Below are 20,825 nucleotides of genomic sequence, written 5' to 3'. Positions count from 1 at the left end.
GAAGGATATACTTGCCTTGGATACGATATAATGAAGGCTTAATAGAGTAGTCCCTGGGATGAGAAAGTTATCTTTGTTGAGAGGCTGAGTAAATTAGATCTATATTCTCTAGAGGTTAGAAGAATGAGCGGTGAACTCATTGAAACATATAAGACTCAGAAGGTGCTTGACAGGGTAGTCACTGAAAAGTCAGTTCCTCTGGCTGGGGAATCAAAAATGTAGGGACACAATTTCAGGGTAAGGGGGCAATCATTTAGGATTGAGATGAGAAATTTCTTCATTCAGAGCGTTCTCCACCCCAAAGGGTTGTGGATGCTCCATTGTTGAATATATCTAAGGGCGGGATAAACAGACTTTTGGTCCCTCAGGGAATCGAGGGATATGGGGTGCGGAGGGGAAGGTGGACTTGAAACTGAAGATTAGTCGTGTTAGTATTGGATGGAGAAGCAGGTTCAAAGGACCACACAGCGTACTCCTGCTCCTACTTCTTATGTTCTTAAATAACCTGCACTGATTTGCCACTTGAAGTGTTTGTACACTATTTATTCATGATTATAAATATATGATGATCTTTTAAAATATGAGGAGTTCCTATCACATTGGTTTTATAGATGGGACTTGTACTACAATAGATCTTGTTGCATGCTCATTATAAGAGCTACAATGTAGATGTTAGCTACTTTATTCTAACAAATAGCTAATTCAATTTTAAGCTTTATGGCAGTAGATATCTGCAGCTGAGCTCATGCATAATTGTTTGAAAAGAATAGTAATCACTGTCTGTAACTAAGTGATTATTGATGGACATATACTGCTGGAGATTTTGGCAGTAATAATAAAAGATGTACTTTTAATGAATAGCTCCTTAACCATTCACCCTGGTGCCACGAGGAGCTTAATTGTGGAAGACTGCAAGCCACACACTTTTGCTTTCACAGTGAAACTCTGGTACTGCAGCTATGTAGGAATTGCCAGAGACTTGTTAAGTATGACCAGAAAGTGTTAGCAATGGACTGCTCAGTTAGAGTAAAATAAACAGGTTAACATTTCAGGTGGGAAACTTCCACAAAATTCACTACAAAATTCATTCCAATAAGTCATGACTGAAATGTTCATTAGTTCTTTCTCCCTCAGTTGCTGACTGAGCTGCTTTTTCCAGCAGTTTGTTTCCTTCTGAATTAATTCATATTTTCAAATTTTAAAGTTTTTCTTGCAATAGAGTTTGAAAACTTTTTCAAAAATAAATGTAATCAAAACATGCTTGACAATATGCAGGCCATTCAGCACATGTGAAGGGAAAAGACATGTTCATCAAAAGAATGATGAAATGTTAGTTTGCCTCTTCTCGTTACAGCTGATGACAGACCGGTCTGGCTTTGTATTTCAGTAATTTCTGTTTTTATTTGATGTTCCAACTTTCTTTTCCTTTGTTTATTGATGAAAACTAAATGGGAAAACCATCATTATTCGTTTGCCAGAGCTACTGCTTGTAAGTGGGTAAACTGAGGAATCTTAACCTGCACGCTGCTCACTTCCCCACACCCAGCCTGAAGTGAGTTGAACCTGAAGAGATAGATACAGTGGACATTGTACCTAATCTACAAGTTGCACTGGAGTGAGTTTAGATGCATTGTGCTCACAATTCTTAAAAATATATTTTAAAGAAAACCGATAAAATTAAGGAAAGTAATTATATATTGAATGATGCTGCTGCTTGTATTTAAATTATATGGAATAAGCAATGAATATTGAAAGAGAACTTAATTTTAAAAAAAATTTTGCTGTATGATTCTCAATAAGTCATGGATTTCTGAACTCACTTTAACTATTTTTCATCCCTTCAATATAAAAAACTACCTTGAGACTGGGAATGCAACAGTCTGACCATCCCTATTTCAAACTGAATGAACAAAACTCATCAGAACCAATCCTTTTATTGCTACTGCAAGATTTGTGTTTCAACAGTTCACTAGAACTGGCATTCCCCATTTTTCAACAAATCGAATCTTGTAATTAAGTATGAACTGCAAGTTCTATGGGTGTCCATGTTAATCTTGTATTGGGCTCGTCAGTCACGAGAGGATCCACTGAAGATGATGAAGTCACTTGCATACTCAAATAACGATGAGTCTACCGGCAACCATTTTTGTGTGCAACATTGTCATTTTGTATCCTTAGATTATGTTAACAAAGTTTTAAGGATTAAAAAAAAATCTTGAAATCTGTGTTAAGGACGTGACACAGACGAAGGAACTATGGCAAAGTTTTTCAGCGAATAAAAAGATTAGTGATTAGGGATATCTCAACATCACTTTGCATTTGAAATCATTGGAAACTATACCAGAATGGACCAATATTTCCAATAACTTCAAATTCTTTCTTCACACTGATTATTTTGAGTGTTTTGGGGCTTTTTTGGAATAAAGCACTTTTTGGACCTTACCACAATTTATTTTGACAGAAATGATTGTTAAGTGTTAATAGGACTCTTAAGCAATTTATTATTGCCATCTGTTTATGGGAATACAAACCTATTATTTGACTTGTCTGTTTCACAACACATACTTGCACAAATATAGCTCAGAATTGTTAATATTAAAAGAATGATCCATCTCTGATTTCCTTGTCCTTAAGGATATTGTAGGTTGAAAATAACAATTATGGATGGCCCCTATTTGAAATTGCTATTTGAGTACTGTATTCTAAGAAGTGTCGAATAAACATGTTAACAAGATAGTGTGCAGATCTATTTTGTTTATTTTCTCCCATATTGAAGCTTTTCTGTTTGTGCAGAATTGCCCACAGTGCATGCAGATGAACTCCAGAGTGAACCTTGATTTTAATTTTGATAAAAGTGGAATGAAGTGCAGAAGCTTCAACAGGTTTGTATCTATGACTTCCTTTTTTCCCTCCATGCCTCACTGTATTGAGATACTACTTTCTTGAGGCTGCAAATAGTGCTGTTCCACACAGGTATGAAACAGAGAACATTCTTTTGGACTACTTAATAACACCTGACAAAAACTTGGTTGCTAGCTGCTTAGTTGTCCCCTTGGATGGGTGACTTTCGAAACAAAATAAATGATGACTTTTCTGTTCTTTTTTTCTCTTCCCTTCTCTTTTCCTTTTCTCTTTGCTTCTGTCTCTATCTGTCTCTTTGCCTGAAATGTAAGCAGGATCTAAAGGAATATAATAATTATTTTTAAATGAGTACAACAAAATGCAATTAAGTAATTCCAAGTGGTTTAAATTGTGATTTTGTTTTTATTTTCCAGGGGTTATTTTTGAGCTTCCTGGATTTTATGAGGTAGCTTAGGATTTGTTGCTTGATGCTAATATTATTTTCAAATTGTAAACAAGTATTACATTTTCAAGCACTGACTTTCTTCACTTTAATGAATGCAATCAATTTTTGTACATTGGTCGAAAACAATGTGAAAGCAATAAGTTTCATGAAGCGAATGAGTCTGTATGTGTAGAGTTGGGAGCAGAAGTTTTGGATAAAATGTCTGTACTGCTCAGACACTTGTTTATTTTTTACATGGAATAGGTAATTTCACACTGCAACTGAACGTGCTGGGTTCCTGAGCAGTTCATTGTTTTGGGAGCTACACTGTGCTAGCCCCCTCACAGTTGCCTATAAAAAGCAAAAACCATGTGTAGGCTGTCAGCAGAATCTAATGCTACTGCCCCCTGCTGTATTGTTGTTCCATATTACATGTGTTCTGTGTATTGAAGGGATTGTGCAAAATCTGTTTAAAAAAATATACAAATGCAATTATATGTACCACATTCTGATGTCTTTCCTTGGTGTTTTGAAGACTTATGATTATACAACTACTCAGTTTTGTAGCAACATAACTTTACATTTTTGAGTACATGGGGGTAAAGGGTTGTGTTACAGTTAAAATATATATTTTTATCTGCTTTCTACATAGAAATAGTTTACTTTATTACTAATTCTGTTCTTAATACTTTAATTATCAAAAAATGATCCCTTTGTTATGACATTTTTGCTTAATTTTTGTGCGTTCTTTGAGATGAAGCCTACAATAACATTCTTAAGACTTTTTTCTGTTTTTAAATACATTTTCGCCCACCTAAAATTGAGGGGTAAAAGAAAAAGAACATGCATTTATATGATGCCTTTCACAATCTCAGGATGTCCGAAAGCACTTTACAGCCAGTGAAGCACTTTTGAAATTTAGTCATGCTGCAATGTAGGAAAAGAATCAATGCTACATATTCTGGGTGAGAATGGGAGGAGGAACCTATGTTACAGAAGCTTCAAAAAACAATTATTGGATTTATTTTGCTGGCTATATAGTTCAGTGAATAATTTTATCTTTGATTTAATCAAATTCTCACTTATGTGATCTGTTTTGTCAATGTGCTGGAGGAGAGATGAAGGAAAGTGTTGCAGGCCACGCAGCTGTTTTATTTGTTGCTGCAAATTTTGAGGCAATTGTGCAACTTCCTAAGCCTGTTTCAAAACTTACTAGGAGCGATTTTTAAGATCTGAGAAATTCTTAGGGACATTGGTTAAAGCTCAAAATGATTTCAAAAACCTGTTTGTGTACTGATCCTGGATTTAAATGTGCTCATACTGTAGTATGAAAATAAACTGTCATTGAAATGTCTTGATGAATTAATAATTTAGAAACTATTTTTAGCACAGGTTAAAATTGGGTTAATTGTGATTTCAGTTCTTGCTAAAGATTCCATATACTTCGGCCACATTCCATATACTTTGGACACAGATCACTGAGCATCTACAGCGACTTGATTATTTCCTGTATTTTTGCATTATGTGTCACAAAAAACATGGGAGCCTTGTCCATCTGAAAGATCATGTTTATTTAAATATAATTCAAAGTAGCAGTGTAAATCGTGGCATAAAAAGAACTGTTAATCACAGCTTAAACTTTTTTGATATTTTTTTTCCTTGATGAGATGAATACTAGAACTGCATAGAAATAGTGTGCTAAATATTGTGGGCTGTTAGCATTTAATGCAATTCCAGAGGGTAATGGGGGCCAGTTCTACTAAAGTTCTATAAAAGTTCTACAAATGGACATGTAACCACTTTGATGACACACACACAAATTTTGTGGATTCTAAAGTGATACAGTAGATACACATTTGAATGACTGCAGGGCTGTATGGCTGTTTATCTTGCAAGGGGTTTCTTATCTTTCCAATTACAAAAAGTATAACTTGAGCAACTTATTTTGTGAGCAGAAGCCCCTAGTTTTGCATTACAGTTTGACTCCCTCCCAGCACTTTTTACATAATACATGCGCCAGCAATGTTTGTTGTATTTTGGAAGTTTAACTGTTGCTCATTCTACTTGTGATGGAATGCTTTTAAATGATTTAATTTGTATTATTAAAAACAACCTATTAGAAGCTGTTAAGTGTTGAGTTATTGCCATGTTTAATGAAAGTGTATATTTATTTATTTGCTCACAGGTTAGTAGGTAATTAATGCTCTGGTGTGTTTAAATTGGTGCACAATTGTGTTATAATAAATATGGCTAAAAACAAATTGTAGACTACACTTAGGATTTCACGTAATACAGTAAAATTGCAGTGTCAAATTACTTTATAGTTTAAATTTGTGGGTATATGAAATGTGAAAAGTTATGGAGCTACCTTTTTGCCTTTATTGATTAGTTAAATAATTGTTAGGTGAGAGATTTCATGCCAATTGGCAACAAATTTCATTTTAAACAATAATTACAAACAAAACAGAGACCTTTTTACTCTAATGTTGCAATGTGTAGATGTGGAACTTTTAAGAGTGTTCCCTGTTTTATAGTGGAGCAAAGGAGGGTAATGATAAACTGTTATTGTTTTTTGGGTAATAATTGGTAAAACGATTGTCCATACGATTTATTGTTTAAGTATAGTTTACTATACTTTTGAGCTGTAGACAATGTTTTTAATTAAAGTATATGATAACTTACAGAACTCAGTAAGAATAGAAAAGCAACAAAAGTTTAATCAAAGCGCTGCTTCATAGTGTTGTGTTAAAAGTAGTGTTGAGTTAATAATGAAACGAGTAGTTCAATTTTTAAAAAATCTTTGAAGACGGTCAATGGTTTCAAGGCTTTATTCATTGTAAAACTTACAAACATTAAAAATGGGTTTTGTCTGATTTACTTGTAAAACAATCAGGAAACAAAATCTCTAGAAGTTTTGTGATGACAGATGGAGCCTCAAATACACTGAGTTACATTCTGGAACTTGGATTTCTTGGACCTTTCTTATTTTTCAATTTACAATACACCGTTACACACAAAAGCAGTTCTTCCCCATTCTTGTTTGCCAATCGTAATTGACTATGTTTTGAGGAGAATGTGCCATAAGTTAAGAGCTACTGTTTGTGATCTTGATTGTTTATCTCTAAGTACTTTTATTCTATAAAAAGCCATTTTTAACTTTAACCATTCTGTAAATTTAATGAGACCTGAAGTTTATATCAAATGAGGTTCAGAAACAGATTGGTGACTGTGAAATGTGCCCCCCTTTTACTAAACTAAAATAGTCACCAGATTTATTTTACTTTTCATGCAGAAAGAAACCAATGTGGAACTCAGGAAAGCATGTAGAATTATGTTTTAAAATATTTTCTTATTAAAGGGAGCTTGAAAAACATTTTTTTCTCCTGACACAGTGAACAAAAACCATCAATTTTTGGAGTATATTTGCTGACAAAAATGAATGGCTAAGGTGTTAATGTGAATAGACTCTGCTTTCTTTTTGAACGTATATTTCATAGTATTTTTTAATGTTAGGTGGCTAAAGGTTCCATTTTTGTATTTGGATAGGAGCAATTCAGTAGTTGCAATAGATGTGCAGTAGAGCAAACATTTTGTGGAAATATTATAGCGAGGAAATGTTACTTCATGGAGGCCCATGCATAATTTGTTTATTTCCAGACCAGAGACAACCCTTCTCAAGTGGAAATGAGAGCCATATTGCATCTCTGAAGTATCCTAGTCATATCAGTAGTGTAAAGGATTTCATTTGAATTTTTAAAATGATTTTCAATGGATTATTCAACTCTGGGAATTGAGAATGAGTCGTCTGCTGACTTCATTTCATGTGGAAACTTGACTCTTATTTCCACAGCTTTAGGAGCACATGAGAATTCTAATATTGTGAATAAATCCCTCAGACTCCAGAACTTTTAAAACACATTAGTTTTGTAAAGTCTTGAAATGTTGGGTAAAAGTCAGTAAATCCTGTAATAATACAGGATAGGTGGATTTTTTTCTCTGTTTCCCACATGCTGCTTGGAAGAATTCCCAGAACCCACATTCAAGGGATTCTGAAAGTTATGAGATCTCACAAGAATGTACAAGAGGAGGTTTCTGAGCATTTGAGGGTGCTCTGGGATTTTGCTAGGATTTTACAAGTTCGGTATTTATTCACACTTCAAGCTCTACACAATTTAAAATATAAATGTATTTCAAATCTTTGGAATATTCTCATTTAACCTAATTGGGAATAATGAAGTATCAAGTATTATTGGACTGTCCTCTGTCATTTTAGTTCTCCACTCCGACCTCTCTGTCCTTGGCCACCTACACTGTTCCAATGAAGCTGAACATAAGCTTGAGCTTCAGTACCTCAACATTCGATTAGGCACTTTACGACCTTCCCAGACTCAACATTGAGTTCAGCAATTTCAGATCATAACCTCTGCTTCTTGTTTTTGGATGACACTCTTGATAACAATTCTGCATTTTTCCATTAACACCTCCTCTAGACGCTTTTGTTTTTTTTCTTAACTTGACATTACCACCTATTTTTGTCTTGCACCGTCATCTCTTTTGGCATTTAATCTCTTGTGTCTTCTATCCTTTCATAGACCTTCCCTTTTGTTCCTTTCCTCCCACCCACGTTCCCTGCCTCTGGCGTTGTTTTAAACCTGTCACATCTGTAATATTTTCCAGTTCTGATGAAAGGTCATCAATCTGAAATGTTAACACTGCTTCCCTCTCCACAAATGCTGCCAGGCTACCTGAATATTTCCAGCATTTTCTATTTTTTATTATTATTTGGACTAATCAGTTACCATGTAACATGAAGAATTGATTTAAACCATTGCTGCAGCCAGTATAGTCCAGTATATCCTGCTATCGGTCGTTCAAACTCTACTGAAAAAGAGCAACAGTTTATTGTAGCATCGTGAACACTGAATATATTTATTTCTGTCTCTCTTAATAAAAATATTTATGTAGATATACAAATATTTTAGAACCAAGATGATCTAAGCCATGATTTTTTAAGTGTCTAATGATCCTAAAATTCCTTCAAGCAAAGTGGGGAGAAAAGTAGAAAAGAAAAATAGTAAATGTCTTAGAAATACGTAGAAGTTGCAACACAGAATCAGGTCAGTCAGCCCAACTGGTATTTACCCTCCATGCAAGTAAGTAGTTCTTATTACATTTGCCCACCCTGTTGCTATGTTCTTTCAACCCTTCTTATCATATACTTATTTAAACTAATGTTGAGTGTTAAGACCACAAGAAATAGGAGCAGGAGTAGACCATATGGCCCCTTGAGCCTGCTCTGCAATGCAATATGATCATGGCTGATCTGCCTCAATTCCATTCTGCCCGCTCCTAGTACCTCTTCGTTCCCTGAGAGACCAAAAATCTCTCTCAGCCTTAATGTATTCAGTGATGGCATATCCACAACCCTCTGTGGTAGAAAATTCTAAAGATTCACAATCCCCTCAGTGAAGAAATTTCTCCTCAGTCCTAAATGATAGGCCCTTTATCCTTTGACTGTGCCCATGCCTTCCAGATCCCCCAGCCAGAGGAAACAGCCTCTGTGTTTACCCCGTCATTCCCCTTCAGAATTTTGTATGTTTCAATGAAATCACCTCTCATTCTGCCAAGCTCCTGAGAATATAACCAGTTTATCAGCCTCTCATCAGAACAATCCTCTAATTCTAGGAGCCAGTCTAGTGAAATTTAGCTGTCCTGTCTGCAATGCAAGTATATAAATATGGAGACCAAAGCTGCAGTATTCCAGCTGGGATCGGACCAAAACGCTATACAATTGTAGCAAGACTTCCTTATCCATGTTATCCAATCCCCTTGCAATACAAGCTGACATGCCATTTGCCTTTCTAATTGCTTGCTGTACCTGCTTTCTAGAGCATGGAACCCAATCCTGCACTAAGATCTTATTAAGGTTCTATATAGACAAGTCATTGCTACTTGGGCTTTGTCTTCCATGCCTCTTGAAATGAAAGCTAGAATTCTTTTAACTGAATTTCAGACCATGTGATATCATCATTACAGAGTAACCACATGATGTGCAGGAAAGCACAATGGGATTGTTTAACTATTCTACAGGGAATTATGGGGAATTTCTAAAGTGACATAGGCACATCTCATGGTTTATAATCTCCACAAGTGAGCCTTACTGAAACATTTGATTGTCTCATGATAAGGGTTTTGTGTGTATGTGTGTAAAGCGGTGGTACTTATTGCCCTTTTATTGGTTATGAAGTTGAATACAATACTACTTTAATGGTTGGAGTAGAATGCATAAACTAAATATGTAGTCTTCATATATATTCAATATTCTGTTTATACAGCATATTTGTGTAATTTATGTGGATTTGCTAAGAGAAATAGTTATATTGTGAATAGTTTTTTGGGGATAATGTCACTTTTTTTATTCCATCATCTCACTCCACTTTGTTCCAGTGTCAGATCTGGCTCTGGCCCTGGATTTCAGTTGCATTTACACTGTGTGATGTTTATCTGTGTCAGTTTGGTTCAATTAGCAGCACTGTCCCCTCTTGAGTCAGAAGGTTGAGGGACCAAGCCCTGCTTCAGGACTTGAACAAATTAACATGAGACTCAAACCCATTAACCTTATCAATGTGCAAAGTCGCATTTGGTTCAACGTATTTTCAGTTCCTATATAACTGGTTTCTTGACAGCAGATTATTGTGATATGAAATAATGTTTTATTTTTATGTACAGCTTTTGTACCGTATCCAATGCTGTTCCGCTACATGCTCGCTAAGTTAAATTCCTGTAACCCCTCTTCCATCATCCTTTTGTTAGAATGTTTGTGTGATCGGTAGTGTAAATTTCTTAACTAGTTGAAATCCATTTGTATCTGTGGTTATAAATTGGTTGACATTGCATTTCTCTGTAGAACAGTTAATCAATGCTTCAGGTTCTGGCCCATGCTGAGCAATAGGAGTGTGTTCCATGACTCGTGAGAGTCAGGAAAAGAATGTCAGCAGCACAGTTAAAGCTTCAAAATTTGTTGAGCTTTACAAGTTGAACTGAAGTGGCCTCTGCTTCCAGGCGGCCTGCAGTCATTAACATTCCCACATGGAGGTAGTAGCTGAGGCCATTGTCAACACTCGAGTCTGAAATGATTTATCAACATAGCGTGAAAAAGAAACTAACTTCATTTTGGTAAGATTGGCTATTCAAGCCTAGTGCACTAAACTGCATTGAAAACTTCTGAATTTTCTTTTCAAGTTCATTTAAGGGAGGGTATAAAATATGCTGTAGTGCAATGAATGATTTAGAAGGATGTTTATTATGTCAACGTTATTATGATTGATCATATTTAGCATTGCTTTTTGGTTGGATGATGAATGTTATTTGCCATGATATCAATTTGTTAATCATAAGTATATTTTCTTTCAGTTACAAACAAGGTAATATGGGCTGTGGACGGGTGGCGTACTTGGTCATTGCATCGACTTGCATGATACTGGTTTTAGTTATCTTCTACTCTGCTAGAGCTAGCATCTTGCAAGTGACAGACTGATGTTCTATTTTAACGTCTCCCAGGAATTATGATGAAAGCACTAGCATCAGCATTTACCTGTCAATTCCACTGAGTCTAAGGCCTGAATTTTCATTAAGATGAAGAGCTTCAGAGTTTAACAAAAATAATGCTTGCCTTTTCACTCTCTGATATAAGCCTGAGGGTTATCATTACTGGATTAGTGTTGCATGATTGATTTCACAATCTTCCATTATCACAGTGGGTGCAGTTCACAGTCTGATAGCTCCAAAAGGGTATAGACTCTCTGGATTCCAATGCTTGTTTTTATAAGGGAGTAAAATAAGTTAAATATAGTGAATGGGTTGTTATCAATGAGTGTGATTTCTTTTGAGATAGTGAATTCTTCAGTAGACACTTCAGAGCTATTTTATCTCATCTCAGCATGGGTCCTGAGGTCTGCCCATAGTGGATATTGGATGAGTTGGCATGGTAGGTGTAAGGGCAAAGGATGGTGGTTGAGGGAACATGGGTTGGCATAGAGGCTATAAAGAACCATGAGGGGTAGGCAGGGGCATAGGCTGGCCTGGATGGTGTGTGGCACTATGGGGGTGGGTGGATTGGGGGCATGAGTTCACATGGGTTGGCACAGGGAGTGTGTGGGGAGGTGAGAGCTGGAGGGATGTTTTGTGTTAATTTTTTAAATTAAAACCTTCCACTCAGCCCATCTCCACACTTGGCATCCTCAACTCTTTGGGGGTCCATTCCCATTTTCACCTGCCCTCCTGGACCGAAAATCTGACCTTCGGGGGCACTTTCTCCTGGGTTGGGTTTGCGGAGCCTAAAATTGTCACAACCATGTGCTCCTGACCCGCGAGTGAAAACATGGGCCTTAGACTGATTAGGAGATGAGCTGCCCATTAAGTTTTTGTTCTAATTATATTCTGTTTCGCGCCAATACTTCTGAAATGGCATTGATGTCTACATAATTTATGGGAACCAAATGCCTTGGGTTAAGTTATAAATCTATAAAATTACAGAACTGATTCCTTACTTTTCCAACTTCATGGACAGGAGCTGTATTTATTGTACATGAACATTCTTTTAATGAACTTGAAGAAAGAAAGATTTTTATGACCTCAGCAGGCCCCAAGCACTTTACAACAAATAAAGTACTTTTTAAAGTGTATTTACTGTTGTAATAAAAAGCTAGAAGGAAAAAGATAGATGTGTATAGAAATAAATAGAAGAATTAAATGTACTTGGTGAAATGTTGTTAACCTAATTACCTTATTAATGCTTCCAAGGTGCATATTGAGTTCAGAACCTAAAGGATGCATCTGTTGTATGGTCTATCAGGTCATAAACTTAGACCTAAACAATTCAGGAAGATTTCTTCTGTTTGCTGCATGTAACAAAGTCATAAACACGTTTGTCAAGCACTGGTTTATGATTGCATTACAGATAGCAGAGAGAGGAAATCTTCCCTGTAAGTTTCAAACTAAACAGGCTGATCCGCAGTGGAGAATGAGGACAAAATTGGGCATTTAGACTTGTTAATCAGAAATTAAAAATACACCATTAGCTTCTTTTTATACTTTTGGTCTGCAGAATTTAAATGTCAGCAATTAAAACTACTTGCTTTTGGAATAATGCACATAATTCATTCCAGAATATCGATATTGATGCTAACTTCCATTTGATGTACTGGAGATGGCCTTGCACTTCCCAACATCAGTGAGCTTAGGGTCAGGTTGGGAGTTAAGTTAAACTGCTGCTGTCATGTTGATGTGCAGCCACAATCACTCAACGTTGGTGCTAAAGTGGCCTTATGAAGGCTGCTCTAACTGGACTAATGGCACCAAAATTTCTTAACCATTATGCTTTAGCCACACAATAGAATTTTCCAATTTAAAAAAAATCTTTCTGCAGTGCATTTTATAGGGATTTATATTTTACTGGCTATATTTGGAATCAGCACTTGAGCAGATGACTAAAGAACGTTTATATCTTACTTCACATAACTAGTGGCAATGAAATCTTACAAGTTTACATCCAGCTTTGAGTCTTTTACTTAAGTTTGGCTGATGAGTGGAGGACTATTCAATCAATCTTTGTGTCCTTTTCGACACTTCATAAGGTTTATCAGCGACTCTCTTGAAAGATTAAATCAATTATCTATGCATGCTGAGGCTAGACAGTTATTTATTTTAGTTACTTGCATGGGAGTATGAAATATTTGCACCAGCCACAAAAACAAAAAGTACCACTTTTGGTGCTTATGTGCATAGATCAGTTGTCATAAAAAACATTGTGACTGGTGTTGAAATTTTAAAATATTAAAATTTCCATTCCACCCTTGCATTTCTTATATATTAATCCTATTAATATTATTGTCCAGAAAATGTATTGATGTCACTGGCATTATTATACAGAGAACGTCCTTCTTGTACATGATTAGAGGGGGATATTTGATGCAGTCATTTCAATTTGAAAATTTAGTTCACACCAATAAAATACAAGCAATGTATGCAAAGTTATAAAGAATATTGGTTGAAGTTTGTAGTCGAAAATCATATTTCCATGTTAGCCAGTTATTTTGGCAATTGAATTTTAATAGTCATTTGGTAGTTCAGAACATGAGTATTACTGAAAAAAGAGACATGCTGTCGAAGCTTTTCTTGCACTCATCAGGACAGATTGCAAGAATACTAGCAGTAAAAGTGAACAACAATTTATACTGCATGAGATATAGCATATGCTGCATTCTCCATGGCAACACCTCTGCTAATCAGAATCCACTTGCCAACCAATCAGCTTCTCAGGCAGCATAAATTGTTGTCCCTTTTACTGTTGGTATTGTTATGATCTGCCCTGGTGAGTGCAAGATGATAAGCTTAGACAGCATCTCTTTTTTTAATATTCAGTTGAGTATTTATTTTTGTTACTAAACCAAGACACATTCAAAGAAAAAAAACTTGCATTTATATAGTGCCTTTTGTGATCTCAGGACACCCCAAAGCACTCGATAGCAAAATAAGTACTTTGCAGTCACTATCATAATAATGGGAAGTAGTAAACAATTTGCACACAGCAGCGTCCCACAAACAACAATGTGATAATGACCAGATAATCTACTTTACGATGTTGGTTGAAGGTATATATTGGTCAGGACCTGGGAGAACACCCCTTGTCTTTGAACAGTGTAATGGAATATTTTACAACTGCTGTCTGGGATAGATGGAACTCGGTTTAAGTTTTATTCAAGTAAAAGCGCCTGTGACAGTGCAGCATTCCCCCAGTACTGTCCTGAAATGTCATCTTATGTGCTCAAGTTTCTGTAGTGGAACTTGATCTCTTAACCTTTTGACTCGGGGAGAGTTCTATTTTGTGAAGGTCTATGTCACCGAAAGTGAACGTGTTGGTTTTGTCAACATTATTTTATGTTAAATATCCCCTAACCACTACATTTTTAAAAATAAAAATGAGGCTTGGTGAATTTGAAGTAATTCAAGTTGATGAGACTGCTCAATTCTCATGGTTCATGGCATCATAGCTCCAGATCTGGATTAGGATGTTGTAATTCTCTAACAGCTGCCTAGTGTCTTATATATTACATCAGAAAATATAGTTTTGTTCAAAACAATTTATTTCTGCAGCTAAACTAATAGTTATTGAGCTAATGATCTTATTCAGACTAAGCAGCATGCTTGTTGATTTGCTAACATGAAATGCCATTGAGTTGCAGGAATTGGGTTCAAAACTGAAATTCACATATAATGATAGCACCAGCCTTGGCTCAGTGATGCTGCATCTTTCCTCTGAATTAAAGTTGTGGGTTCAAACCCCACTGCTGGAACCCAATCTCACGATCTAGGCTGACGCTTCATTGCAATACTGAATGTATTGTTGCGGAGGTTAAACTACCTGCTCATCTAAAGGATCCCAGGCACTATTTGAGGAATAGCAGACACTTCTGGCATCCTGGTCAGCATTTATCTTTCAACCAGCAGCATCTGGTCATTTATTTGATTGCTGTTTGTGGGACCTTGCTGCAGTTAAAAAAAAATTGGCTGTTGAATTAACCAACACGCAACAGTGTCTGCATTTCAAAAGTAATTCTTGGCTGTAAAGTACTTTGTGATGACTTAAGAGCATTAAAGGTGCTACATAGGTGTATGTCCTTCCTTTAAAATAGTCAGAGAAGGTGGGGGAACCTGAGAAGTGGGAGCTGATTCGTGTTGCTACCCTGTAGCCTTTCATAGTTTTGGAGTAGAATTGTTAGAGGTTTGTAACCTCTTTGTCAAAAACAGTTATGTTGGACTTGGGACCTAAATTTTAATCGTATATCTTAAAGTACATTATGCTGCCTGTATTTTGACATATATCAAAAGACATTATGTAGATTATATAATTTTTAATTTACAAAGCCTTTATTTCAAAAATAGAGAAACTCCAATTATCGGATAGTGCTTTGTGACATAATGACTGAATCGATAAAACAATACTGTCCAGTAACTAATTTTTAAAATTTGAAATCTGTTAATAAACACTGCTCATAAAGTTGTTTTTTTTTTGCCTACTATCAGCTAGATACCAATTTGTGGAAATCAAGCTTTATGTTTTTAAAATAATTTATAGCAAAAGCAACTTGTGAATATATGACCTTTATTACAGTAAATTTGATTTAAAGCCAGTTGAGTATTTCTGATAAATTATAGAATGAAATACTTTTGACTAAATTACCGATGTTATAACTGCATTCACATTATTCAGTAGTACAAATTCAGTCTTTAGTTTACAGTATGTTGCTGACTGAACGAAATATAGAAGTATTGCAGTATTTAGCATGTAATTTATTCCAGTGATGTTAAGCAAAACCTTAGAGTACGATGTTAATTTTGCTGTTCAGCAAGCTCTCCTTTACACACAGCTTGTGTTTCTAGTAATTTGTGATGTGGAGGAGATGCAAGTGTTAGAATCACCATTCATCAGTCATTTGGATAGCAGTGGTGGGGGTTGGGGAAGGGGGGAGTGAATGGTGAAAGGCCATGACCAGTATGTTTCCCTGGCAAGGGATGGATTAACCTCCCCTCAAGCCTAATGATAGGAACCCAGTGCCTTTGCTTACAACCCCCACCTTCCCACCACCCTAGTAAACTGACAGCTCCTAGACTTTGCGTGCAAGTGAGTTCAGCTGGCGCTGTGTGGTCTGGGTGTGTGGTCTCCAGGCCGGCTGAGAGGCTGCTAACAGGGTGGATGAGAAAGACCTCGTCTGTTTACTTTAATTTGCTTGGACGCAGGAACTCTGCCCAGCATTTCTGGTGTGTTGGTTCCATAAGCAGTGGCCAGTCCATCACAGCTGCTGAACTGTCTGAAAGGCTGGGCTTGTGCTAATCACCCTCACAGCTCATAGATCAATTTCAACATGTCACAGACAAGCTAATCCAGTTTGTAAATGGAATTGAGGTGTAATGTTCCAAGTTGGAATTTAATATTTTTTCCACTGTGCTCAGCACTGCAGTATCATTCATTTTAAAAAATATTTTACATTTGGAGTAGTTCTAAGTTTTCAATATTGGCTCAGTAAGAATAAATTTATTGCTTTTATTTCTATTTTTAGATGATAAAATCAGTCATTCTGCATGATCCAAGAATTATTTTGCTTTATTCACTGTTTACATCTGCATAAATTAAGAAACATATTTAAAAAGCCAGGGTGAGAGAGTGCCATTTGACCTATTCAAATTCATCCTTTTAGTTCTGTTTCAAAAGTAATCAGAATATTCTTCTTTCCCTTATGTTAGAAATATATCTTTCATTGATAAGTTATAAAATTATTTCTGACATGCTTCTGCAAATGCTCAAAATCTAAAATCACAAACTTAGCTTCAATTGCAAGTTGCTGGGAGTGAAGCTGACTTCTCACAGAAGAAAGATGTGAAGTTTTGTGGGCATTTGTAGCCTTTTAATTTGACGAAAGTTATCTGGTAAAGTAGCAGCAACCCCACGTTTATAAGAAGGGATGTTCTTTGATTGAGGAGCAAGAGTAAACAATTGAACAGTTTGCTAAATAGCAGTTCAGCATGGTAGAATATATCACCATAGAATATGGTGATGGAAGAATATTTAAGTACAGCAGACAGTGTGGAGGGACATTTCTCTGTCCATCTCAAATTGTGCGGGTGTCTGTGTTGTCTCTAACTGTAAACACAGGCTCAGTAAATGAAAAGTTCAGGGCTTTGTGCAATGCATGTAATTTTCAGCTTGCTTTGCTTTTTCAGGATCTGCATAAAATGGATCAGTGTCTTCACAAGACTGAACAATCACACAAATCCTTATTTATAACAACACCGCAATCAAAGTATTTGTACATACTACAATTGGATTTTTGTGAAACCATTTATAATCAGTAAATTGAAATCAGGATCTAGTTTTCAGAATTTGTAACTCCATATGCCTTAGGTAGTGAAGTTTTTTTTAGTGATTAAACAATATTTAAAGTTAACATTATATGCACCCCCCTCCAAAAAATGCTCAATTGATCTTGCTGTACTGTATTTACAGGCTGCTGTCCACTGTACCTTGAGAAATCTTTTACACAAAATCTGTAACTGAAGAATAATCATGTCTCGAGCACGACAACCACCACTGGTAACTGGGATCTCGCCAAATGAGGGATTTCCCTGGACAAAAGTAACAATCAGAGGAGAGAATTTGGGAACAGGAACCATGGATCTTATAGGTATGTGTCCAATTTTGTTCAGGGGAAGCCACTTTATAAAAATGCATCTGAGACCACCTTTTAAGGAAAAGTTGATGACATTGAAATGTTTATGTTTGAGCACATTGTAATAATTAGTGTAAACAGTACTTCCATGGGAATATCATTGTCCTTTTTTAAAAAAAAAATCAGCATATAAAATGGTGGACCTTGTGGAAATTTTGCCAACATGGAAATCATTAAACAGAACAAAGATTTGATCTCCAGATTTTCTGGCATTTGAGTAGAAATTTCAAATTGATGTAGAATTTTAGTCACCGTGGAATTATACTTATTAATTGTGAAGCTTGTTTTTTCAGTCTATCCTCCTGGGCAGCTTTGTTTATTGCTATGCAATATGTTTTAGCATAATCGTTTGAGTGTTGAATTTTGTTCCACTCTTACTCGATCGTAGCAATGGCTTCTCTTCCTGCCCTTTTACTGTCAGATCTGAAATTCCCCAAGGACACATGATTAGTCCCCTCCTATTCTTCATCTATATGCTTCCTCTTGTTACATCACCTGCAAACATGGGGTCAGTTTCCTGATGGCACCAACTCACCCTCTCCTACATCTCTTTCAACCCCTCCACTAACTTTGTATTGTTCGACATTCAATCTTGGACTACCTACAATTTCTTCCAGCTAATCATTGGAAAGACTGAAGCCATCGCCTTTCAGCCTCATCTACGATTTTTTATACCCTTGCCATCAATATCATCCATCACCTTGATCACTGCTTCTAGCTCAACTGGACTGTTTGAAGCCTCAGCATACTATTTAACTCCAAGCTAAGCCTCCAACACCACATCTTCCCCTCCATCCGAAAGACTGTCTATTTCTACCCCTGTAACCCCACCCACATCCGCCCCTAGAACATAATATTATTGCTGAAAGGCTCATCTGTGCTTTTGTTATCTCCAAACTTTACTATTTGAAAAAAACCAGAAAACCCTGGAAATACTCAGGTTAGCATCTGTGGAGAGAGGAGCAATTAACGTTTCGCGTCGATGACCTTTCATCACTATTTGAATCATGCCTTCATGACCTCAAGACTCAACTATTCCAACTCACTGTTGGCTGGTTTCCCACATTTTAAGTTTTGTAAACCTAAGGTCATCCAAAACTCTTGCAGCAAGCCCCATTTCGCTATCTCCTGTGCTTGCTGACCTAGATTGGCTCCCCATCAAGCAGCATCTTGATTTTAAAATTTTGATCCTTGTTTTCAAATCCCTTCATGGCCTTGCCGTTCCCTGTCTCTGCAATCTCCTCCAGCCCCACAACCCTCCAAAATATCTGTGCTTATCGAGCTCTGGCCTCTTGTGCATTCCTAGATATAATTACCCCCACCATTGGTGCCTGTGCCTTCAGTTGCCTCGGCCCCAAGCTTTGGAAATCCCTCCCTACTCGCTATCTCTCCTCCTCTCTTTTATCTTTCAAGACATTCATTAAAACCTACCTCTTCAATCAAGCTTTTGGTCATCTGACTTAATATCTCCTTATGTGGCTTGGTGCCATCTTTATTTTATAATGCTCAGTGGAGCGCCTTGGAATGTTTCATTATGTTAAAGACGCTGTACTGATTAAGGATGATGTTACATATATAAAACGAAAGGATTTACTAGATGGTTCTAGGACTGAAGCTATTTGGCTTGAGTAGAAGAGGGGAAAGTTGTTAGATTTTGGGAGGTAATTTTTATAGAGCTCCAAATAGTTGCCACTGGGGCTGAAGAAAGGAAAAGAGGAATACACAAGAAGCGAGACAGAGTCAAAGGAAAGGAAAGTTCAGGGGACTGGAGATGGTTAAGGTGGAAGGTGCATGATAGGATATGGACAGCAAAAGTTTGGATGAGCTGAAGTTTACCGACGATGAAGTGAAAATGATCAGGAGGACATTCAACAGCAACTTATATTTTATAGTGCGTAGGAAATGGATGAGCAAGTTTGTCAGAAAATTTCAAAGGCACGCAACAAAAATACAACAGTAATATTAGAAGATTTTAATTACCCTAATATAGACTGTGAAAAACATAATGCTAAGGATAAGGAAGGAGAAGATTTTCTGATATATGCACAAGAGAACTTTCTCAATCAGTATATCTCCTACCCAACGAGGAAGGAATCGGTTTTGGATGTGGTCAGGTAAACTAAGTAAATCAAATGGAAGTGTGGTACGGGAGGAGATAATCTGCCTAACTGTGATTACAGCATAATTAGGCTTAGAATAAATATGGTAAGGATCCGTAAAATATGGAAGGTAAAAATGTTCAATGAGAAAAGAGCTAATTTCAATGTTTTTAAGAAGAGGCCTAGCACAGGTAGACTAGAGTGTAAAAAAGTAAAGGAACAATTGAGGATATTCGGGGAAGAGATACTTCAGGTACAAACCAGGCATGTGCCTTTGAAGGGAAAAGATAGAGCAGCCAAAGCTAATGCACCCTGCTCAAAATACTCAAAATAAAAAATGCAAACTTTAATCACCTGCAGTTTCCGATGAGAATGACTGCCTTGACATCGAGGCAGCGTTTGACTGAGTGTGACATCAAGGACCCCTAGCAAAATTGAACTCAGGGGGGAATCTCTCTCCACTGCTTGGCATCATACCTATCCCAAAGGAAGATGGCTGTGTTTGTTGAAGGCCAGCCATCTTAGTCCCAGGACATCACTGTAGGAGTTCCTCAGGGCCCTAGGCCCAGCCATCTTTGGCTCCATCATCAGTGACCTTCCCTCCATCATAATATCAGAAGTGGGGATGTTTGCCGACAATTGCACAACGTTTAGCACCATTTGCAACTCCTTAGATACTGAAGCAGTCTGTATCCATAGGCAGCAAGACCTGAACAACATTCAGGCTTGGGCTGATATATGGCAAGTAACATTCACACCTCACAAGTGCCAGGCAATAACCATTTCCAATGAGAGATTCTAACCATCTACCCCTGACATCCAAAGGATTTACCATCACTGAATCTCCCACTGTCAACATCCTGGGAGCGGAGGGGGGGGTACCATTGACCAGAGACTGAACTGGACCAACCATATAAGTACTTTGGCTACAAGAGCAGGTCAGACACTGCGAATTCTGTGGCAAATACGACACCACTTGTCTCCTAAGATCTGTCTACCACTACAAGGCTCAAGTCAGGAGTGTGATGGAATATTCTGCACTTGCCTGAATGAGTGTGGCTCCAGTGATGCTAAAGAAGCTCAGCATCACCCAGGACAAAACGGCTTGCTTGATCAGCATGTCATCCACCACCTTGAGCATTTATTCCCACCACC

General features: G+C 37.0%; 1 protein-coding gene across 1 annotated transcript in view; it reads left to right on the top strand.

Moving 5' to 3' along the window:
• The window catches only part of exoc2 (exocyst complex component 2), a 302,692-nt gene that overhangs the window by 33,245 nt on the left and 248,622 nt on the right, over positions 1-20,825 (top strand). The window contains exon 2 of the mRNA XM_078539476.1: positions 17,349-17,526. Coding sequence (XP_078395602.1) covers positions 17,409-17,526 — 118 coding nt within the window. The 5' untranslated portion in view covers positions 17,349-17,408. The remainder of the gene's footprint in view (positions 1-17,348; positions 17,527-20,825) is intronic.

This window comes from Cetorhinus maximus, chromosome 3 (assembly GCF_964194155.1).
Source record: "Cetorhinus maximus chromosome 3, sCetMax3.hap1.1, whole genome shotgun sequence".
In the NCBI taxonomy this organism is placed as follows: Eukaryota; Metazoa; Chordata; class Chondrichthyes; order Lamniformes; family Cetorhinidae; genus Cetorhinus; species Cetorhinus maximus.
The sequence above is the reverse complement of the archived record's forward strand: the minus strand, read 5'-3'. Positions and strand labels throughout refer to the sequence as shown.